This window comes from Xenopus laevis, chromosome 4L (assembly GCF_017654675.1).
Source record: "Xenopus laevis strain J_2021 chromosome 4L, Xenopus_laevis_v10.1, whole genome shotgun sequence".
Lineage (NCBI taxonomy): Eukaryota > Metazoa > Chordata > Amphibia > Anura > Pipidae > Xenopus > Xenopus laevis.
Window position 1 is genome coordinate 71,914,360 of NC_054377.1, and position 16,956 is coordinate 71,931,315.

Below are 16,956 nucleotides of genomic sequence, written 5' to 3' on the forward strand. Positions count from 1 at the left end.
TCCTCTGGTCCTGCCAGGAATTTGCTTCTTAAGGTGAGGTGAAGAAAACAGCTTTGGGGCCATCCACTATACTCAGTTTGCCTGGATACAGCATCACATATTTCAATTGGAGGTCTCTCAATCTGCACTTCACTCCTGCAAATGTGTTTTACTTCCTTTGTAGGGTTGAAGAGTAATCAGGGTAAATGGAGATTTTTTTTCCCCCTCATATAGAAGATATCTCTTGATTCTTGATATTGACTCTTAGAGTCAGGGGTGCTTCGCCAATGAGGCAAGTTGAGGCTGTCGCCTCAGGCGGCAGCGCCCCACTAGGTACCAGGGGCAGCAAAAATGCTGCTCCTGGTACTTTAAGAGCGAATTTCTGGGGAGGGGGGGCAGCAGCAACTGCTGCTGCCTCAGGCGGCAGAGGGGCCAGAATCGCCCCTGCTTAGAGTGTATGTACTGCATGCAAGTAGCTGGTTAGTGCTAGTAGCCTAATTTACATTAAAATGGGGAATCTTGTGCCAATCTATTAGAAGGCCTAGATGGCTATGAAAGTCAGAGGCAAATTTACTGGCCACCCTGTCATCACTCCTACATAAAAAATGCCTGAAATGGTTCCTCAAAAGCTGAATGCAGGAGAATGGGAAGTGGTACTTGACGATAAGATGCAGAACAAATTAAAAGGAATTTTAGACATGTTCAGTTTTAGAACTGGTTATATGATTTTTGAGCTCCTGAAATTAATAAAAGAATTGCATTTTGTTTTATTCCTTCTGTAGCTACACAACCCCCCCCATACATTTCCTTTTCCCATCCTGAACTTTTACACAGCCATCATTAACCCATATTTCCCATTCTGTAGGACTGCATGTCCCGACTTCACTCGTTCCCCTTCTGTAATACTACACAACCAACATACTTCCATGTTTCACTCTCCCCATACATCAATACTTCCCATCTTGTACTTATAGACTTATGACTAAGGGATAACTCCCGAAACGCGTAAGGTTTTTTGCAGGAACACGAATAAAACCCAATTTTCAGAAGTGCCGTCTCTTCTTTGAGCTTTCGTGGAATCTACAGTGGGGACACTGCTGGACTGAGCACCTGAATTGCGAGGGGGGAACGGTGAGCTGTGCGGTCCTTACCTCTTTTTTACGTATTATAGACAACGCTCCTTGTAACTGAATGAAACAACAACACAGGTCTGGACTTGGAGTCAAAATAGGCCTTGGCATTACAAGTACATAAAGGCCCAACCAGCCCACTAAATAGTGACTTTCTACAGATTGCCAGTCTGAGCCTGCTACTATACTTTGTTTTACCTCTTCTATTTCCCCAAAACCCCTGTGCAACTACATTTCTGTTACTCGACACCCCCCACCAATGCACAATTCTACCCTATGTCCTTAGAGGGTCTGTACCACTGCCCAGATTTATTCAGCCTCCCAATACCTTTATACAGTCTCCACATTCCCATACAGCCCTCGTCCCCCAATAGCTCCACTAAGTATCAATCTAAGGGCTAAGGACAGGTGCTTCAGAAACACAACTATACTTTATATAAACAAGCTGATATGTAGTCATGAGGTCAGCCATTCAAAGCTGAAAAAGGAGAAAAGGCAGAAGGTGCACAGCAGATAGCAGATAAGCCCTGTAGTATACAATATGATTCTTCAGAATCTTTAGTCTGTTATCTACTGTGTATCCTGTGCTTTAATGGCTGCCCCCATGGCTACACAGCAGCTTGTTTATATAAACTATAGTAGTACTTATCTGTTATCTACTGTGTATCCTGTGTTTGAATGGCTGTCCACATGGCTACACAGCAGCTTGTTTATATAAACTATAGTAGTACTTATCTGTTATCTACTGTGTATCCTGTGCTTGAATGGCTGCCCCCATGGCTACACAGCAGCTTGTTTATATAAACTATAGTAGTACTTATCTGTTATCTACTGTATATCCTGTGCTTGGATGGCTGCCCCCATGGCTACACAGCAGCTTGTTTATATACACTATAGTGGTGTTTCTGAAGTAAGTACACCAGTTTTACCAGTGCAGGGCAAAAGTACACTATATTGACATTCCTTTAAAACACTTTCATTTTTTGGTGTTACTGTTCCTTAAAATGATTGACAAAAAACATAATGAAGTATCTGTGCAATGAATACTTTATTTTATTTTTTTTACACAATTTCTAATTTCCAGCAAATTTCCTTTTAACAGATCCTGTCATAGTAAGTTAGGTTGAAAAAAGACACACGTCCATCACGTTCAACCTTTTTACTTTTTTTAACCTGCCTAACTGGCAGTTGATCCAGAGGAAGGCAAAAAAAACCCATCTGAAGCCTCTCCAATTTGCCTCAGAGGGGGAAAAATTCCTTCCTGACTCCAAAATGGCAATCGGACTAGTCCCTGGATCAACTTGTACTATGAGCTATCTTCCATAACCCTGTATTCTCTCACTTGCTAAACACCATCCAACCCCTTCTTAAAGCTATCTAATGTATCAGCCAGTACAACTGGTTCAGGGAGAGAATTCCACATCTTCACAGCTCTCACTGTAAAAAACCCCTTCCGAATAGAATATCTTTTCTTCTAATCGGAATGGGCGCCTCCTGGTTCCTGGTCTGCCACCTGTAATGGGTGCCTGTGATGTTTCTGCTCTGGTCCCTGATCCTGGAGAGGTGGTTCATGACTCTTGCGAAGTGGTTTCTGTTCCTTTTGATGCCCCCATTCCGGGTCCTAGTAGTGTTCCACTTATTGGACTAAAAAGTATGGGGGGGCATTCGACTTTGGGATTGCCCGGTGGTCAATCCTCAAGGGGGGGTAATGTAAGGACCAGCCCGAGACTTGAACCCTGTGTGCTGCACTTACTCCATGAGCCACTGGGGGCTCTTAGGGCTGGCCCTGGTTCCTATGCTATATGTTCAGGTATTCTCCCTGTCTATAGTTTTCTCTTCCCTGTTCTCCACCCACCTTGTTTTCCTCATGTGTTTCCCATTCCTCATCACCATTCTTTTATATATTTATTCTCCCTGTCTATAGTTTTCTCCTCCCTGTTCTCCACCCACATCGTTTCCCATTCCTCATCACCATTCCTTTATAAACCCAGCCCTGAGCCTTGCTCAGGACTCTGGAGCAGGATCTGGAAGCTTGGGAGCCAGTCCTAGAGAAGGATCTGGAGGATGAGCAGGCTTTGGAAGCTCAGGAGCCAGTCCTAGGAAAGGGAAAGCGAAAGCAGCAGGACCTGCATGTATCAGGATCTGGAGGCTCAGCAGGTAGTTCTGTAGCAGGATCTGGAGGCTCGGGAGCCAGTCCTACAGAAGGATCTGGAAGCTGAGCAGGTAGTTCTGGAGCAGGATCTGGAGGCTCGGGAGCCAGTCCTAGAGAAGGATCTGGAGGCTGAGCAGGTATCTCTGGAGAAGGATCTGAAAGCTTAGGAGCCAGTCCTAGAAAGGGAAAGCAGCAGAACCTGCATGTATCAAGATCTGGGGGCTGAGCAGGTAGTTCTGCAGCAGGATCTGGAGACTCAGGAGCCAATTCTAGAGAAGGCTGAACAGCATATCCAGGATCTTCAGAGTCATACACCAGTATGTCCTGTAGGTTCCTGAGTTGTCAGTGGAAAAATAAAGAAGCAAAAAGTAAAATCTTTGAGATTTATACTTCCATCCTGTGCCTCTGCCTCTGTATATTTACCTACAAACACTCCAAGTCATACATTTTTGCTGGTGTTGGCATAACCCAATATTCCCATTCTTCTGCTTATCCTCAATAAGCTCCTCTATTTATTTTTTTACTGTGATAGACAACTTTTTGATTTGGAAATTTGAGGTAGTTGATAGGAATAGCTCCACACAGACCCCAACATAAACAACCCTTTTTACTACCAATCACCCTCTGCTACCTTCATGGTATCCTTCATGGAATTTATACTACCGAACACTGCCTTCCAGTCTCTACATTGTCATCTATACGTCATACAAATCTCATTCTTTCCTATAATCCATTGTGCATTAATTAACCTATACTGTGTACTCACAATTCAGGTGGTGGGCTTGGGGTGCGGGCCTGTTCAACTACTTTCCGATCCTCTTCATAAAAGATTGTACAGAGGAAGAAGCATCCTCCAATCACTGCCAGAACTGGCAATATTATCAAGGCATGTTGCAAGCAGTGCATTGGGCTGGTTTCTGGTTGCCACATCTGGATCACCTCAGAAATCTGATAAAAGACATAGAAATTAATTGTTGCATGTTTATAAAGTGGTGACATATTACACAGGACTGCACAGCAGAGAGACACTATGATAACAAACCATTTACAGTGGCTCAGATATAAAGCTAAAAGGTTGGGTTTGCTAGAGTTTAAAATCTTAAGGGGAATCAAATGCACTTACCTTCTCAATGATAAATGGGGCAAATACCCCTCCTCCTAACTGTGCTATAAAAGACTGCAAGGCTATTGCTGTGCCACGGGAATTTGGCATTACTACCGACTGGCAAGAGAGAAAAGAAGGGATTATCAGGGAAGAGGTCACTGCCATTATTATTATTTGATATCATATCTTGCGCTTATTGGTGTCCAACATGGGGTTACGTTATCAATAAAAAAAGCATATAAACCCGATGTTTAGGACCCAAACACTATGATTCTGTCTGTGGGTAAACCAGGATATGAAAGGAAAAAGTTCTGCAAGAGATATATTTACCAGTATCATGTCAGTAGCTACAGCCTGGTTTATATTCAGTAGAACGCCACCTACAAAGATGAACCCCTGTAGGAGAGAGTAGGGTGGTGAGATAAAAATATAAAATGAACCCACATCTAAATTGAATAATTTAATACAATTATTGGTGCCAATGTTGATGTCATCTCTAAGGTTGGCTCTCAAATCACTTTTATTAACTTATCCTTGAGTGTTAGTAATATTTTAAACCATTCATGTAGAACTGGGGCCATAAAAATAATCTATTTCTAATCTAAGTTAATTAGCTTCATGCTATCACCTTCTCTCAATCTCAACATCCCATGATATTGGGAGTACAAACATTATTGTGTCTTGAATTCAGTGGATATAACTCACATAGGCAAGGGTAAAGCTGATTTCTACACTGAAAAAGAAGATGCATATGAAAGATCCAGAGGCCAAAAGTCCTAAACCGGATACCAGTCGATCAGCGAATGGATACATCTTGAACCACCGAGTGATGATCACCATTCCTATTTGTATCCCCACTATGTCAGCCATGTATTTAATCAAACCATAGATCATGCTAGAAGGAGACAAAGAGACAAGAATGTTTATTATATTGTTCAAACTGTATAATGTACCTCTAATAATAACTTCTCAGATCCTGAACTGAAACAATTTAATATACATCCTAAACAATACAGTGTACTTGTTAAAGGCTATCTGCTAAACCATAGCAAGGCTTGTTCATAATGGGACTGGTAAACACACATTTAGGGGCAGATTTATCAATGGTCGAAGTGAAAGTGAAATTTGACTAGGGAATAGTAAAAATTTGATTCGAGTTTTTAAAAAAAATTCTAATTTGATTATAGAAATGTATCATGTACTGGCCCTTTAATACTTTGAATTAGACTATTTGCCACCTTAAACCTGCCGAATTGCTGTTTTAACCTATGGGGAATGTCCTGGGATAAATTTGGAGTTGTTTGCAGCCTTCCTGAAAATGGAGTTGTTTTTAGAGAAAAAACATGAATCGAATTAGATTCGATTCAAAACGATTCGATTTGAATTGAATTTAAGTTTGCGGGTTTGAGTTCTTGGGAGTTTATGGGAGTTTAATAAAACTCCCATTAACTCTAAATTTGACCCTTGATAAATCTGCCCCTAAATATGTACAAGTTCTGGAGACTTACAAGTCGCTGTAGTAACAATCTGGCAACAGACAGGGAAACAAACTGCTTGCCACGGCCCTGGTTTGGTTCAGGAAATCAGGAACAAGGGCAAACATGGCTTCATTAATGAACGTCACGGACCATGAAGCGAAGGTGAGAAAAACAAAGCTCCGTCTGAAAGTGGAGGAGAGGGATTAGTAATATATACATCTTCTGCAATTTTCCATTTGATTGTTATTTATCATAAATAATACTCACATTTTAAATAGCATCCTCAGATTTTTGAAGAAGGAAGAGGTCAACTTCCAAATATATTGGAAACTGAGGATCTGCATCTGAGGGTCATCACTGTGGTCCTCAGTGTAGCATCTAGGTGGTTCCTTCATGAAACAGATTAGCAACACTAGGCACACTAATCCCAAGACTGCAACTGTCTGTGTCCAAAGAAAACAGCAGTTAAGTACCCAGCCATGTATCTCTTTTCATGTAGAGTATCCAATCAACTAAACTGATAATAAAAGGCTAATATCTCACAACAACCACTGTTTTATATGTCTTTTAATGTTTAGCCAATATTCAATTGTATCTTCCCATCACCCCAATATAATTAATGGTAACCGGTTGAATTTTCCTTACCTGCAGTGCAAGACGCCAGTTTGAGCCTAAGTAGACTGGCACTATTGCTCCCACAACGATCCCAAAGGCACTGTAACAGAACCAAGGAGATTCAGGGTTAATATAACAGAATCCACACACAAACCAACAGGAATGTAGCAGGAATCCAGGTACAACTTGCAGCTTACCCCATTATATAGCTGAAACTGTTAAATATGCATAAAGTCCCTCGTCGATTTTCAGGTGGGCACAGGTCATCAATCAGGGTCAGGGAAATGCCTGCAAAATAACTTTCTATTGCGGCCACGGCACTCCGTATAAAAGGGATGGTCCAACCCCACTAAAGGATAAGAGGGTACACATTTTTATAAGTTAGGATTCATGAAGAATTAATATTACTGAGTACAGGTTATACGCGAAGTGAAATCTCATTGACCATCCAATACATCGACTCTTACCTCCTGGGGAATTACGGAACAGCTCGCAACAAACAGAGTCCAATACGTTACTCCCAGACACATGAGGGTCCTCCGGCTGATCTGATCTGATAGATGTCCAAAGAATGGATTGACCAAGGCAAAAACAATAGCAAAACCTGAAGGAAGAGAGAGAATATTGTGAGCTTCAGACATGGACCAAGCCCACAACTGACTAAAAGAGAAATCTGCTACAGACAGACAGAAAGAGGGAATGATAAGTATATCCATAAGAGAGAAAGTCCAAGGAATGTGACCTTACATGTTTCTACTCTCGCAACTTTGTCAATGGAGAGTTCATATTCTGCTTCAATCAACGGCATAACACCTGTAAGAGGAACAAAGTACCATATGGACACGTTAGTACAGGTAGTGAAGTGGTTCTGTTACCTTCAGAAAATGTATTTCTTCCTTCCAGCCCCTGTCTTACCTTCAGCTAGATATGTGTCCATGTAATGGACGAATCTGATAATGAGAAGTATGAGCAGTGTAACCTTCGCACAGAGGTATGGTGCCCTTCTCTCTTTTTGCCCTTTCTCTATGTCGATCGGGACAGGATCACATACTTGTGTCGATCTAATGCAAAATGTTCTGAAGAAGTTGATATTTCTACAATTAAAATCACAAGAGAAATGACAATTTAATTTTTTTATTTTGCATTTGGTGAGTCTCAACAGATAAATCAGAATACAATGTGGATGAGCACTCACAAAATGATTTTGTATGAACATGATGTCAGAGAGCAGCCACATTATACCAACAGATGCACCTTCTTGAAATACTACCCACAAGTTAAAGATTCTTACCCTTTATTGGCAAATGAGCGAAAAGCCATTCTAATATAAAAGATGTTATTAAAAAATGAATTTCAGAAAATTCACTGCTGGGGTTTAGTAAAGCAGTGAAACTTCTGAAAGGACCAGCTGTCTGGTCAGCACTGCCTTAAGTAGGTCACAGACATTATGACATCACAATGTAACGTGACCGTAGCAACCAATTACTGAGTTGGCACTTTGCTAATAATAATTGTAATAAGTACGTCACTGACATTATGACATTATAATGTAACGCTACCATAGCAACCTGTTGCTGAATTTGCACTTTGCCAATACTAATTGTAATAAGTAGGTCACTGACATTATGACATTATAATGTAATGTTACAATAGCAACTGGGTATGAATATGAACAAAGAATGAACTTTGCCAATAATAATTCTAACACATAAAGCACAGGCCTAGTTATAATGCATACATACTGTATATGAGAAGAAGTTGAAGATTCTTAACCTTTAACCTTTTTATGAGTGAAACACTATTCTAAAATAAAAGATGTTATTTAAATAATGATTTTCAGAAAATTCACTGCTGGGGTTTAGTCCAGCAGTGAAAATCCTGAAATGAACAGATGCCCTCAGCACTGGTTTAAGTAGGTCACAGACATTATGACAGTACCGACTGATATGACATCACAATGTATATAGCAACCAATTGCTGCCTTGGCACTTTGCCATCAAAGGGTGAACTTTCACCCTTTGATAAATTATGCCTTTAAAAATCCCATAGAAATGACTGTAGAGTGGTGGAATTTCACTCTAGCATACTGTGGCGAAAATTAACTTCACTCTTTGCTAAATATACCCCTATATATGAGAAGTTGAATATTCTTACCCTTTGTTGGCAAATGAGCGAAATGCCATTCTAATATAAAAGATGTTATTAAAAAATAAATAATTTCAGAAAATTCACTGCTAAGTTGGCACTTTGCCAATAATAATTGTAATAAGTAGGTCACTGACATTGTGACATCACAATGTAAAACTACCATAGCAACCAGTTGCTGAGTTGGCACTTTGCCAATAATAATTCTAACACATAAAGCACAGGCCTAGTTATAATGCATAAATACTCTATATGAGAAGAAGTTAAATATTCTTACCCTTTGTTGGCAAATGAGCGAAATGCCATTCTAATATAAAAGATGTTATTAAAAAAAAATGAATTTCAGAAAATTCACTGCTGGTGTTTAGTCCAGTAGTGAAAATCCTGAAATGATCAGCCGTCTTGTTGGCACTGACTTAAGTAGGTCACTGACATTATGACATCACCGACTCATATGACATCATATGATGCAATGTTGCCATAGCAACCAATTGCTGCCTTGGCACTTTGCCAATAATAATACATAAAACACAGGCTTAGTTATAGTGCATAAATACTCTATGCGGTATATTTATCAAATAGCGCCTCTCTCTATTCATTTCTATGGGATTTTTTAAAAGCTTATTCATTAAAGGGTGAACTTTTACTTTCACCCTTTGATAAATACGCCTTTAAAAATTCCATAGAAATGAATGGAGAGTGGCAGAATTTCACTCTAGCAGACTGTGGCGAACTTTAACTTCACTCTTTGATAAATATACCCCTATATATGAGAAGTTGAATATTCTTACCCTTTGTTGGCAAATGTGTGAAATGCCATTCTAATATAAAAGATGTTATTAAGAAAAAAATTATTTCAGAAAATTCACTGCTGGTGTTTAGTCCAGTAGTAAAAATCCTGAAATGACCAGTTGTCTTGTTGGCACTGACTTAAGTAGGTCACTGACATTATGACATCACCGACTCATACGACATCACAATGTAAAGCTGCCATAGCAACCAATTGCTACCTTGGCACTTTGCCATATATGGTCACATAACATCCCATAACATATATCACAATGTAACGCTACCATAGCAACCAGTTGCTGAGTTGGCACTTTACCAATAATAATTATAACACATAAAGCACAGGCCTAGTTATAATGCATAAATACTCTATATGAGTAGAAGTTGAATATTCTTACCCTTTGTTGTAAAAAGAGCGAAACCCCATTCTAATATAAAAGATGTTATTAAAAAAATAATAATTTTCAGAAAATTCACTGCTGGTGTTTAGTCCAGTAGTGAAAATCCTGAAATGACCAGTTGTCTTGTTGGCACTGACTTAAGTACGTCACTGACATTATGACATCACCGACTCATATGACATCACAATGTAATGCTGCCATAGCACCCAATTGCTGCCTTGGCACTTTGCCATATATGGTCACATAACATCCCATAACATATATCACAATGTAACGCTACCATAGCAACCAGTTGCTGAGTTGGCACTTTGCCAATAATAATTATAACACATAAAGCACAAGCCTAGTTATAATGCATAAATACTCTATATGAGAAGAAGTTGAATATTCTTACCCTTTGTTGGCAAATGAGCGAAACGACATTCTAGTATAAAAGATGTTATTAAAAAAAAAATAATTTCAGAAAATTCACTACTGGTGTTTAGTCCAGTAGTAAAAATCCTGAAATGACCAGCTGTTTGTTGGCACTGACTTAAGTAGGTCACTGACATTATGACATCACCGACTCATACGACATCACAATGTAATGCTGCCATAGCAACCAATTGCTACCTTGGCACTTTGCCATATATGGTCACATAACATCCCATAACATATATCACAATGTAACGTTACCATAGCAACCAGTTGCTGAGTTGGCACTTTGCCAATAATAATTGTAATAAGTAGGTGACTGACATTATGACATCACAATGTAACGCTACCATAGCAACCAGTTGCTGAGTTGGCACTTTGCCAATAATAATTATAACACATAAAGCACAAGCCTAGTTATAATGCATAAATACTCTATATGAGAAGAAGTTGAATATTCTTACCCTTTGTTGGCAAATGAGCGAAACGACATTCTAATATAAAAGATGTTATAAAAAAAAATAATTTCAGAAAATTCACTGCTGGTGTTTAGTCCAGTAGTGAAAATCCTGAAATGACCAGCTGTCTTGTTGGCACTGACTTAAGTAGGTCACTGACATTATGACATCATCGACTCATATGATGTAATGTTGCCATAGCAACCAATTGCTGCCTTGGCACTTGGCCACATATGGTCACATGACATATACAACTTCTTCTACACAAAGGTATTTCCCGCAACTATCCAAGTCTAAAGTTTAAATATGACACTCGTTTTTCAGAAAAATGTAAAATGAAATTGGGATAAGGTTTTATAAAATCTGATAGGAATTTTGTCAGTTCTGTTTTGTATGTTTATTTTTTTATTTCGGCTACGAGTTAAGGTGATGATTCTTGATACACAATGCTGTGTTTGGTCATTCTCATCAGATACACTAGCACTTCCCCAAAATATTCCTAATAAAACTGTTAGAGGACAAATGGGGCAAACTTTGTTAAAAAAACTTCGAAATTCCCCATCAAATTTGTTACTTCGATAGTCGAAGTATTTTTTTGATCGAAAACGGCCGTTTTCGAGTGAAGTAAAAATCGAAGGATTCGAAGGATAGTACAAAAAAAATCTTCGACTTCTAAAAACTTAGCCAAAGACTCAGAGAGGTTCTATCTAGGGGGTCCCCCATAGGCTTAACAGCAATTCGGCAGGTTCAAGGTGGTGAAGTGTCGAAGTCGAAGTTTTTCAGAGACAAAACTTCGATTTTCGAATGGTCGAATTTGTGAAGTATTTTCAATTTGAATCGAATTTTGGCCTATTCGATGGTCGAAGTACACAAAAATGACTTCGAAATTTTTGAATTTGAAAATTCACTTCGACCTTTAGTAAATGGGCCCCTGTGTGTCGTATGTAGTTTTGTATATTCGACAAACTGTGACCCACACCCAAGGTTGGACTATAGGACTATTTACATTTTATAAATAACTTTAAAAGCTTTAAAGAAATTACAGTTTCAGTAAATATAAAAACGTGATAGAATATACACACAAGCACCCGTATTTTTTGGGGGAACATAATATTTTATCAGGGAACCCATTTGTGTTTCTAGCCATTGCATCACTGCTCTAACTTCAACTTGACTCTATTACAGGAGGGTAGAGCCACTTTGCAGTTGGTCTCCATTCTAACCCTAAATGCATTGTCTCTTACTCTATTTGTTGTATGAGACCTATACAGAGCCTACGGCATCTCTAAATATGATCATAACCATCAACAAGACCATGAACTGAACAAAATACATTTTATTGAAACTCCTGGTCACAATGTAGTTTATGGAGACTGCAATATCAGTGGCCCTGTTATAAGCAGCACAAAGTGTTTACTTTTTTTTTTCTGTCATGATTTTTATGTTTTAGTTTTTATTTCTAAATGACACTGTTTACACTGCAAATAATTCACTCTACAATATAAAATTTCATTCCTGAACCAGCAAGTGTATTTAGTTGTAATATTGTTGTGTAGGTGCATCTCAGGTCATTTTGCCTGGTCATGTGCTTTCAGAAAGAGCCAGCACTTTCGGATGCTGCTTTCTGGCAGGCTGTTGTTTCTCCTACTCAATGTAACTGAATGTGTCTCAGTGGGACCTGGATTTTACTATTGAGTGCTGTTCTTATATTTGCCAGGCAGCTGTTATCTTGTGTTAGGGAGCTGCTATCTGGTTACTTTCCCAGTGTTCTGTTGTTAGGCTGCTGGGGGGGAAAGGAAGGGGGTGATATATGGGGTTCCGTTTGTCCCAAATACATTCTGTATACAAAACTATCCCTAATACACAGAATGAATGTCTCTCATGGTATATAAGTATTTGTGACCATACACAGAGACTTCCAGCAGGCACCAATTCAAAGTGTAAAGATCTTTATTGTGTCCAAAATTTCTAACTTAATTGGCTTTTGGCAGAGAGGCCAGTACAGCTAACAGGTGCAACTAAGAAACTTTGTAACAATTTTGAGATAAGAAAATAAGTAATTTTAACAGTTTAGATAAGGAGAAATTTTTTGTCCCTCTTTTTACTTCCAAAATGTTGGGAGGTATGTCATTCAAATCTAGCTTGACATGCACTAGTTAGTTACACTATTATATATTATGTCCAACTTTGTTTTTACATAATTCATTCTGTAAGTAACTTTGCACATAAGTGTGTTTGTTACATGGAGGTTATACATTTGTGAGACAGATTGCTTGTTAAACTGTACAGAATGGAGTTTGTGATATAATGACATCCTTTTGTGCACTAACCAGATTTTGTTTTCATTCTTTAATAGAAATAAGTCTTTTGTATATATTTTTTTCTCTGTGTATGGTCACAAATACTTATATACCATGAGAGACATTCATTCTGTGTATTAGGGATAGTTTTTTATACAGAATGTATTTGGGACAAACGGCACCCCATAATGATCTACCTGGGCTACTGCTTTTGTGGCTGGATTGTGTTAGGCCCTTACCATGTAAAGGTATTTAACATTTTTTATCTAAATTAGTACCTCTCTTAAGTGTGCTAAGAGCTCATGTGTCCTTAATTGCTTTCCCACAACCTCCCACACAATCCCCACCCCCCTTCCTCCACTCCACGTCCACTTATGAGCATCTCCATCCCCCCACCACCCCCCTTTTTCAAATACCCTCCATATCCACCACCTCCTATCTTTCACCATAACTCCCTTCCCCACAATCCCCCTCCATCCCTATCTCAGGCACCCACACAGCACAATACAGTCATTACCACAGTAAATCCAATTGCCACTAACACTGTTCCCAATAATCCTTCCGTCGCCACAACACGTTTCGACGTCATTCACTCTACCCCAAGGCCTACCCCGGGTCCTAAGCCAAAAAGAACTATCTCCAAAAAACGTTCCTTTAAAGAAATGGCTAAAAGCCCGGAGAATGTGTCTGCCAACATGGAGACGGCAGACAATATCACTGTCCTCTGTATCCCATTTCCAAGTAGCTAAGCATCCCTACCTTGATTCCATTATCACTAACCCTACCTTAGCAGCAATGGAGGTCATCCAGAACCATATCCCCATATCCACCCACAACCCGAACCCACTTCACCCAACGAATTTAGATTGTCACAGATTAGTATTTGCAACTCCACACCCAACCAATCCCCTCACTCTAGTCCAAGCCCACGTATCGAGCGTCCCAATCAGTTCAAAGAGGTCCCCTCGTCCATAGCACCCAAAATCATACAGACTTCGATGAGATCCTTCTTTCAACCACTTAAAATTCAAGATCACCCACCCCCCTACAGAATAAACAAAACTTATCGGAATCTTTTTTAGAACTGCCCACGTCCCTCTCCTAGAATGGGACGGCAACAGGATTAATGTTCCCAGTTCTTCACATGATATACAACCTGTATCTACCCGACCTGCGACCCCTCTAGCAAAAATACGGAAAAGAGGCTCTAGGGGTAAAGGGAAAGCTAAAAGCAAGAAAAACATTGTCACTACATCAAATGCTAATACCGATAACTCTACCAGATGCATCTTCAACCTGTCTAAACACATACTTACATTACACAAAACCTCCCTTTTAGAAAAAGGACTGTCTTTTTGCCCCACATATTCCACCAACATGTTCAATCTGTTCACAGATCTTAATTCATACATCAGGAAACCTACACTCAAACGTCATTTTGCAATTAAAAAGAACCAGACACTCCCCCCATCCACTTCTATTATCCTTACCAATAATGATTCCCTACCTACAGTATTCATCAACCCCAATGAGATTAATCTAGAGAAATGTATTATAACACAATTAAAAGGTAAGTCCCATTTTTACCCCACAGCTTCAAAAGGTAACTTCATTGAGACATTCTATTCTATGGTTCTGGATGACCTACAAACCCTACAGTCCCACGTATCTACTGTTAAACCTAACCTCACTCCACAAGAATCATCCGCCCTCAAATCCCTCCTTAACAACACTGAACTTGTCATAAAGCCGGCCGACAAAGGCGGTGGAATCGGAGTATTAAACAGATCAGATTATATAGAGGAATCTCTCAGACTTTTACAAGATCCTAAACATTACAACACACTGTCTTCAGATCCCACACTTCCCCTTAACAAGATCCTCAAAGACTTTATTAACCAGGCTTTCTTCCAGAATATCATAACCAAACATGAACGTAATTTCATTATTAATCATCACCCAAACACCCCCTTTTTTTATTATCTGCCAAAAATACATAAAAACCTTCACAAGCCTCCTGGTAGACCTATTATTTCTGGAATAGATTCCATGACAAGTAACCTGTCTAAATTCATAGACCAACATCTTCAGCCATTAGTCCGTAACCTATCATCCTTTCTCAAAGATTCTCACCATCTCATACAAATATTATCCTCCATATCCTGGTCCACAGATTACCACTGGCTCACCTGTGACATTACATCTTTATACACAAATATTCCTCATCAATTTGGTTTGTCTGTTATTCAATTCTTCCTGACCACTATCCCTATGATGCCGCCCGTACAACAACGATTCTTATTACAGTGCATAGAATTCATCCTCCATAATAACATTTTTTCATTTAACAATAAATTCTATCACCAAATCAACGGCACTGCAATGGGAAGTTTGTTTGCGCCTTCATATGCCAATCTCACCATGGGCCTTATAGAATCACAACTTTTTTTTCCTAATCATCCATTTTCAGACAATATTATCCTTTATAAACGCTACATAGACGATTTGTTTTTTATTTAGAAGGGTGACATCCTTAATCCCTGAATTCATTCAATACCTCAATAATAATAAAGCAGGTTTACAGTTCACATCACAACATCACTCCAACTTCATAGATTTCCTTGATCTCACCATTTTTACTGAAAACAACTCCATCAAAACTAAAACCTTTTTTAAATCAGTTGATTCAAATAATTAAATTCATTATAACAGTTTCCATCATCAGCCCTGGATCCATAACACACCATATAGTCAATTTAGACAAATCCATAGAAATTGTACAGACAGCCATGAATATTCTAGACAATCCAAAATACTTAAAAGGAAATTCACAGCACGAAAATATCCAAAGAAACTGGTTAATGATGCGTTCATGAAGGCGAAATCCACTATTCAAAAAAACTCCCACCTAGCGATAACCCACCTATCCGGTTCATTACACAATTCACCAAGGAACATCAGAACATTAGGACTATTTTGAACAACCGCTGGGAGATCCTACTCCAGCACCCCTTCCTTAAACCCTTGTTACCTACAAAACCTCTAATTACATACAGACGAGCACCCAGTTTGCGCAACATCTTAGCCCCTAGCAAATTACGTGACAGGAATTATAACAATCCAGTAGGACCTATTCCCCTTACACCTGGATCATATTCCTGTAACCATTCCCGTTGTTTAGCTTGCCCTTAGGTTACCAATACATCCACTTTCTCATCCTTCACTACCAAGATTCAATATACCATCAATAGTCACATCTCCTGCCAATCCAAATATATCATTTACCTCATAACATGTCCATGCCGTCTCCAATATGTTGGCAGGACAACACAAGTTGCCCGGAGCCGTATAGGCCAACATAAAAGGAACATTATTAATAAATTTCCTATGCACAGTGTGTCACGTCACTATCACAGAGCACATAACAGCAGCGCCGACACCTTTTCTATCACACTTATCGACTTCATCATTTCTGCAGATTCTGCAGCCTTTGATTTTTTTAAAAAACGAGAAATGTACTGGATCCAGACCCTCAGGACCCTGGTACCTGAGCGTCTTAATGAAGTTTTAGAAAAACTCTATTAATTCATCTTATATCATTCCATATGCCATATTGTTCCGTTTTATGTTTTATCAATCCTCTCTTTTAGTAGCCTTTTTATCTAGTTTTACTGCACTTATTCATATATATTTGATGCTTTTATGACCGATTATTTATATTACTTCGCAATATTTCGGAAAAGGTGATGTGCATATCTGGTTGCATACTTTTGCATGATTGCCTGCATAGTTTTGCATAAAAAAATTTTTTATGCATTATTTTTATAATTGGTCTAGGTATTTATATTTTGTTTAACATTATTTTTATTCAACGTTGTTTAGAGTTTTTACATCAGTTTTTTTTTTTTATTCAATGCTGTTTAGAGTTCATATATCAGGTTCTTTTTTTGTGTGTAATTTTTATGTGTGTATGTATATATTCATATACGT

At 38.9% G+C, this 16,956-nt stretch overlaps 2 protein-coding genes across 2 annotated transcripts in view; one reads left to right on the plus strand and one right to left on the minus strand.

Annotated features, from left to right (window-relative positions):
* Window positions 1-16,956, plus strand: part of LOC108713519 (mucolipin-3-like) — a 30,036-nt gene that overhangs the window by 10,290 nt on the left and 2,790 nt on the right. Inside the window, exon 7 of the mRNA XM_041591045.1 lies at window positions 13,154-13,214. Coding sequence (XP_041446979.1) covers window positions 13,154-13,214 — 61 coding nt within the window. The remainder of the gene's footprint in view (window positions 1-13,153; window positions 13,215-16,956) is intronic.
* Window positions 3,193-7,785, minus strand: LOC121402829. The gene is made up of 9 exons (XM_041589570.1): window positions 7,375-7,785; window positions 7,207-7,272; window positions 6,927-7,063; window positions 5,875-6,808; window positions 5,072-5,261; window positions 4,697-4,762; window positions 4,385-4,483; window positions 4,028-4,209; window positions 3,193-3,595 (listed from the first exon to the last, which is right to left on the minus strand). Exons 4-9 carry the CDS (start codon window positions 5,967-5,969, stop codon window positions 3,193-3,195), a joined length of 1,035 nt encoding a protein of 344 aa, XP_041445504.1. The 5' UTR covers window positions 5,970-6,808; window positions 6,927-7,063; window positions 7,207-7,272; window positions 7,375-7,785.